The sequence below is a fragment of the Lissotriton vulgaris genome, unplaced genomic scaffold (genome assembly GCF_964263255.1).
Source record: "Lissotriton vulgaris unplaced genomic scaffold, aLisVul1.2 SCAFFOLD_3958, whole genome shotgun sequence".
Taxonomy (NCBI): domain Eukaryota; kingdom Metazoa; phylum Chordata; class Amphibia; order Caudata; family Salamandridae; genus Lissotriton; species Lissotriton vulgaris.
Window position 1 is genome coordinate 68,521 of NW_028248795.1, and position 7,527 is coordinate 76,047.

At 45.1% G+C, this 7,527-nt stretch overlaps 1 protein-coding gene across 1 annotated transcript; it reads right to left on the reverse strand.

Annotated features, from left to right (window-relative positions):
- Positions 1 to 689: 689 nt before the first annotated feature.
- LOC147663815 (uncharacterized) lies at positions 690 to 3,599 on the reverse strand. Its single transcript, XM_086950189.1, has 2 exons — positions 2,357 to 3,599; positions 690 to 1,615 (listed from the first exon to the last, which is right to left on the reverse strand). The coding sequence occupies exons 1-2, from the start codon at positions 3,597 to 3,599 to the stop codon at positions 690 to 692; spliced, it is 2,169 nt and encodes a 722-aa protein (XP_086806315.1).
- Positions 3,600 to 7,527: the final 3,928 nt, after the last annotated feature.

A 7,527-nucleotide genomic window follows, 5' to 3' on the forward strand; every position in this document is an offset into this window, starting at 1 on the left:
TATACTGGAGGTGCATTTGGATCAGTACATTTCATGACTGGAATGATAGGAGAATTACATACATTGGAGTCAGTTTCTACAACCACTCCTTGAACAATAAGCTCGTCAATAATTTTGGATAAGGCTGCTACAGCCTCAGGTGGCAATCTGTACTGTCTGATTCGTGGCAAAACTATACCTTGTTTCAGAGTCACACGATGGGGTGTGATGTGCATACAACCAACATCAGTTGGACCTTGTGCCCATAGATGCTGTGGAACATTCAATAATCTTGGATCAAAATCACGTAGTACATAGTGACCTTTAAAGTCGCGGAGGAACAGGCGGACTCCCTCTGGGGAGCAGCATATAATTGCACCTAATTCTTTTAATGTCTTGATGCCTAATAAATTTTCTGGACATGACTTTGTAAGTAACAAATCAGTAGTTCGGGACAATGGACCTACTTCTAGAGTAACTGGTTTTGAAATTTCATTTACAATGGGCTTTCCTGAAAATCCAAGGGAAACATTTCTAGAGCCTGAGAGCGGAGCCCCTGGAACCTCGTCATGACTGATGGTAGTCCTACTTGCCCCTGTATCAATCAGAAACTTTCTGTCTTTCCCTAATACTTGACTGTGTACATAGGGACCCTCTTGATCTACAGGTATCTCGATGAGAGGCAAGCCTACCTCCCTCTCTAGGCTGTTTCATGAATACTGCTGGTATTCTGGATACTCGGACTGTGCATACTGGTACATCTGCTGTGTAACATGCTGTGTTGCAGCGATAGGCTGCGGTATTGTAACTGTCTGTTGTGCATTCTGTGGTAACTGGGAAGTCTGTGAAACTTGTTCTTGTCTAGGCGGACGTGGTCTCTCTTTAGTCTTACCAGTAGCTATATTGTGTTTCAGAACTGCACACTCGTTTATAAAATGACCTGGCTGTTTACAATAATTGCAGGTCCCTTTAACGGGAGCTGCAGGATGACTGGCTTGATTCGTACCCCTCTTCTGACTGTCTTGGGGAACAGATTGTGCAACTAATACTTTCATTTTCGTGTCTTTCATACGTCTCCTTTCGTGTTCTTGTTCCTCCCTGATTCTGTTCTGGTGATACTGGAGCATCTGTAGCATCTGTGACGGAGTATTAGCTTGCCATGTACTTTCGACTTTTAAAACTCGATTTTTAACTTGTGGGCTTGAATTCTCGACTAGTTTAGTGACAAAAATATGAGGGTATGACTCGCTACTTGTCTTCAAACCACTATTAATAATAAAACATTTCTCGAATCTAGAATAAAAATCACTAGTATCTTCGTCTTGTTTCTGTTTGCAGGCTGAGATAGCATCCCAGTCTTCCTTTTTCGTGGCTAGTAATCTTGGCAAAACTTGTATTAACAGTTCGGGCAATTCTTTACATTTATCCCCAAGACCGGTACCTGGTACTCGTGTATTATCTTCAGCTTCTAGGGCTGTCCAATCTATCTTTTTCTCTCCCACCTCCCATTCTTTTTCTTTGAGTTTCTCATATATGCCCGCAGGCAACAGGACCTTTAACATTTTAATGATATCAGGATACGTGTATTCTCCCATACGGAGCATGTCCTTTAATTCTCGATGGAACCCTGCTGGATCTTTATCATGACAGGGAATTAACTTTTTCATTTCTAAGAGTTCCATCTTTGTGATGGGGGTGTAAACAAACACTCGTTCTAGACCACCACCCTCTTTCTTGACTGGATGTACTTCTCGTAACGGATTCTGTCTGTCTATGTAGAATGATTTACTTTCTGGGGGTGAGACATGAACAAAATGCGGGTTCAGGAACGTTCGGTATTTGTGGCGCTGTTCTAGAATGACACTAATTAAATCGGTACCTAGACCTTTCCATCTGTACTGTAGTAACTCGTTTAATACATCATGTAGCGGACCTGGATCGGAATGCTGATCCTCATACAGTGTGATGAGGTGCTGGGTCATATACATACCCACCAGTCGCTGCTCGGCTGGGGGCAGTTTCAGAAACATTTGTGCCACTATTTCGTCTGCAAAAGTGGTAGAATCAGTAGTCCACCGGACTGCTGATCGGGCTAGTTCTTGTTCACGCATAGTACTAAGTTCACCATAACCTATTCGTGATTTCAGAATGTGATCGGTAGCTTGGAATACTTGTTCTAGGGAACATTGTTCTGGTACTGGAGTGGGAACAGTTTTCTTGTAGTCTGGACGTGAATGTCTGTCGGAAAGTCTAGTTCTACCTACATACGCTATTCTGGAAGGATTCTCGTCGTCTACCTCTTCCGTAGAAGAGTCATTTTCTTTCTCGGTTGCTTGTATTGCTTCTCGTTTCTCGTGTAACTTTATTATTTCTTTACGGATTTTCTTGTACATACTCTCTATAAAGTTCTGTGTCTTGTGTCTTCCCTCGGCTATATGGTCACTCCACCTAGTCAGGACTTTCATTTCTTCTGGATCTTTTCCTGGATAATCTTGTTCTCTTATTAAACAGTTAATTAAGAACTTTAAAAGCATGAGCTGAGTCTCGACTTTTCTCTGAACCATGGCTTCGCGAATACTTTCTGGATCTCTTCCTGTACGGATAAAACGATATATTCTGTCTAGATATTCTTTCATATTGGGCAGGGTGTCCAAATAGTCGGTCACCCTTCTTAAACGTAATGAATATATGACCATGTGGCCATCGCCTGAAACTGGATCATAACGACATTCAGTAAGTGCTCGCTTGATATCTGTGAAGGTATGAACTTTTGGCGTACGCTGTAACGCTAGTTCATGTAGCGTCATACGTCTGTGTTGAGGCGGGGTACGAGGAGAACCTCCCCCCGCGGCTCCTAAACTGGAATCGTCGGTGTGCACTGTAAGTGCTGGCAGAGTGACTGGTAGAACGGGTACATGTACTGTAGGCTGGACCGGGGGTGCTGTAACATTAACTGGACCCACAGGACCAGTGGCTGGAGGAACAGGAATTACATTATTTACAAGAGCTGGCGGGACAGGATTTGCATATTCTGGGACTGTGTCGTCCAAATAGGACGAGAGAAAAATATCAGCTGCGGTCGGTTTATGACGTAGCTTAGTCGGAACTAGTGATGGCGGAAAATTACTGGATGCTTCCGGGGTTGCTTTTGGCAAGCCCTCGGCAAGAAGAGGGTACATACCCTTAACAAGGGCATTTCTCTGTCTGTCTGACTGTTCTGCTTTGACTCGTTCACCTATTTCGATTAATTCCCTTTCTTGGGCTTTCTCTGAGCATTCTCTACTTAATTCTGTTTTTCTGAATTCTTTTTCGGTTCTTTTATGAGATTCTTTGCGCCATAACTCGATAGCATCTTTCTGGGACTGTCTGGATTTCTTTTTCCATAATGCTTCTTCTACTCGCATGATGCACTCGGCATCCCATGTGCCTGATACAGGCCGTCTATATTTCTCTTCGAGATGTCTGGTATAATCAGACCATAAGTCTAGATATATTATGGCACTTAAGCCATGCTTGTGATACATAAAATGTCCTGGACTGTCCCTAGGAGGGACAGGGACTGCTTCCTCGAGCAGCCCTTTTCTGGTTTTTAACTGACGTAATTTAGAGAACAGAGGCATTCTTTTATGCTAGAATCTGAACACAATACAATACACGATAAACACAATAATAACTGGAGAAAACAAATCATTCATACCACGACATTGAAAACACATTAATAAACATTTAAAATAACAGTTCGGACAGAATATTACCTGGAATACTGAGAACAGAACACATGAATTTCTCGAGAACGGAACTTACTAGAGTTACTAGATGCACTGCTGAAACAGTACGAAACATACCGGTCCCATAAAGAGACACGTCAGGACCCGCATCCACCTAGGTGGACACTTCGTGTTGGATCTGTGTACCCAAACCCACGGACCAGAGACAAATTAATTGACCCTGTCTGGATACTACCCCAGCAACGGTACTCACCGGGCAGCAAGAATGGAAGGCCTCGGACTGGACTGGACTGCTACGACGACGGACTACGAACTTCGGACTTCAGTTACGGGTGGGCCTCCGGATACCTCGGACCTTGTACTCTCGGCTTGGGCTCTGGTCGGGACTCGCCGCGTTCCTCCACCGCCTCGTCTGGATGCTGGACCGCAACCTCCGTCTCCTCCGTGGGCCTGAGGGATACTTGAAGCAGAAATATCTGCACGTGCACGGTATGGTTCCGTCACGGCTGCAGAGGGTCAGAGGGCTCGCCTGGCTTCTCCGGCGCGTGGGGAAAGGGCAAGTCCCTGTTCGGGCGCCATTATGTGGTAAATAAATAATTAAATACCGGTTCTATTTTTGACTGGATACAATATAAACAGATAGCTCAATAAATAAGAGTCAAGATTCGAGGTAGCTAGAGTTAACAGGCTTTAATCAGGCATAAAGGACAGGAACAGGACAGCCTGCATGGGAATAGGATGGCAGCTGCCGGGGGCAGGAGAATAGTGCTAACATCAAATTAACAGTGCATTAGTATATATACTAAAACAATTACATTTCATTCAATACAGGAGGCGTAACAGTGGGCGTGTCTTGTAGCAGTCGCGAAAGATAAGGCATAAAGTGGGTGTAACAAGAGGCGTGTACATAGACATGTGGTATGAACGTCACAGAAGTGTCATGAATGGGGCGGAAACATGGAGGGGGCTACCTAAGGAGCTGGGACCTCTGACCTAGTGGTGCGCGCAAACGGGCAATGACGTGTTACCAGGGAGAACTGGGGGCTATGACTTCTGCACTAGAAGAGGAGACTAAAGTCTGCGGAGTCAGGGCGACATGTACCTAAAGCATATCTAGTATCTGGTGTTTGGAGAACATGTTGATAGAATCCAAAAGTTATCAGGGCGAAGGCTACTTGACACTAAGACTGGTGCATACATTATTCTAAATGTATTGTGAGTGCGAGGAATATTCTATGAACATTAATACAGTATTTCTCTTACATGGAGACAGAAAGGCTAGACCATGACGGAAATTATTGATGCGATTCAGTAGCTTAGGAATGCAGAGAAGGAGGGCTGGACTGATAACTAGAAGCATAACATACTCTTGGCAGACTGGGAGGCAGAGCCAGGCCGGGCCGGGCACTGTGAGGCAGGAAGTAAGTGAAGGGTCAGGGATGCAGGTGGGGGCTGTATCGCTCCTCGGAGAGGGTTCAGGAGACAGGAGCTGAATCTGATGTCCGGGCCCTTTTGAGGCCTAGAAACGGGGCCTTTTACTGAATTATCGTGCACACTGTAAAATGTGGCAACGTAGGTTTACATAGGCCTAATATTCGTTGCTTTCACGGGAACTAGAAACTGGCATACTAGAGTTGGACACAACTAGGATTGCGTCTTTAATCGATCATAAGGAGTACATATGCATATTAATCATGCACATATAACTTAGGATGTGGAACACGTAGGGACACAGAACATGGCAAAATTTACTTTTCCACATAGGGGTCGTAGCAGGCGACCCGAAAAGAGGTAAAAGAAGATTAGTAACAGGGCTGGCCATTTTCTGCCGAAGGGAAGGTGAAACTGAAGGACAAACAGATGAAAAAACGGGGTGAGATAAGACGGGGGTAGAGATGGCAGAAGAGGTATCAGCAATAATAGATGTGGTACTAGGCAAAATCATAGAGGGGGCATTAGGAAATGTAGAAAACACAGTAGGTGAAATCGTAGAAAACACAGGTGAAACAGAAGTGGTCGGTGGGCCTGGAGGAGGCTGCACCGAAGAGGTAGGAGCCAGCTGAAGAACAGCTGGTGGGTGCTGTGGAAGAGCCAGAGGCGCAGCTTGTGCAACTAAAGGTTGCGGGGGTGCTGTAGCATTCTGCGCATAGGGGGGTGGTGAAGTTAATAATTGCGACATTAATTGGTCTTTTTCACGCTCTTTTGCTGTCTCTTGCTGAAGAAACGGCAAAACTGGATAACACTTATCTATTGCCAGTTTACGTTGCCTGTGCAACTGTTCATTTATCTGCTCTTCCTCATTATCTTTAAACTGCACGGCAGCTTGCATTACTGAAAGTCTCCCTTCTCTCTTATTCTTCTTAGCTAATTTAACTTCTTTTTGTTTGGCTTCTTTGCGCCATAAGCGGAAAGAGTCAAACATCGCCGGCCGGGCTTTCTTTTTGAAGAGCTTAACTTCAAGGTTGTCTAAGATTTCAGAATCAAAGCTACCATATTGGGGCCATTGTAAGGCACCATCTTTCCTAGTGTATTTAATCCATACCTCGTTGTAAACGATGGGGCCTACCCCATGTTTAACGTATAGCTCGTAAGTTGGAGTTCCAACTGGAGGAACCGGACATGAGTCCTCCAATCGGGAGTCCCTATTATTACTACCAAGACAAAACCAATTCCCGAGTCTAAGACTAGGCATCCTTTCTCTCTAGTCTAGTTCCAAAACTTCAAAGGATTTATCGATTACGATATTTCTCGTGAAAACACGAGTCCTTCGGTTATGGTGCTTGCAAGTACCAATAAAACCTTATGTATCTCCAAGATACCACAAAGTAAGTCCAACTAAGGACTGGGAGACGCTCCACTTATACTTAACTGAAAATATCGATGGCTTCACCAGAAGACTCGTCTCAGCGTTTCGCTCTACCGAAAATTTCAAGGGTCCAACATCAGGGCGATAGCCAGGGCAGCAGTCCTTGTAGCCGTCGGGAAGCGGGGAACCTCGCAGTAAAGACCTTCGGACCACGTCGACATGCAGGGGTCGATGAGGTGGTGGGCCCTCCTCCGGAATTTTCACACGAAGCTCCTCACGATCTTCAGGCTGATTGGTACCACTGGAATCGCCCCAAACGTGGGCGCCAATTGAGGTACTGGGTTTTTAAGAACCGGCAAAGAACCGGCAACCCAGCGGTGCCAGGGGATCAACACACCAGAGACCTCGGGTTCTCCTGAGTCAGACCTACAGAAACTTCAGAGTCTTCCAGGTGGAGTCAAAGATTCGTTTATTGGCTGCAACCAAGGTGACAGGGTCCTAGAAGTACAAAGCAAGTATATTCAGGAGACTGCACACTTTTACGAAGTCAGGCTTCTCTTCTTATACATAGTATTCAGCCTTGGGCAAGACATTCCTTGGATTCGTGGTATTTCATTTACGGTTACTGATTACAAAAGAAAAGCAGAGTCATAATGACATGTACATATTTCACGTCGTGCTGCCCATAACAAATCATCAGGCAAGGCCCAACATTTCATCAGATATCGCTGGACCCCTAATAAAAATGGTCACCTCCCCATCATAAAGCAAGTGAAGAAAAGGAGTGGAGAAAGATGTGAGCGAGATATGGCAGGTGTTCGCGCTGAAATGGTTTTATGGCTGGTTGAGCCTAGATGCTATCTTGCTCGGCCACTGGGAGGGGACTGACCTAACGAGTTCGGCCTGGGGCAATGGTTCTAACTTGTACTGGGGTCAGGAAGAAGTCGATTAAGGAGTATGTGTCCTTGTGGAATCAAATCAACTGGATTAAGGCCTATGTAAAGGGCAACATGC

Excerpts from the sequence above, each read along its gene's own strand:
- LOC147663815 (XM_086950189.1), bottom strand. The coding sequence starts at position 3,599 with ATGCCTCTGTTCTCTAAATTACGTCAGTTAAAAACCAGAAAAGGGCTG. Across the intron at positions 1,616-2,356 it reads GAGTATGTACAAGAAAATCC|ATCCAGCAGGGTTCCATCGA; the intron begins GTAAAGAAATAA and ends GTCATGATAAAG.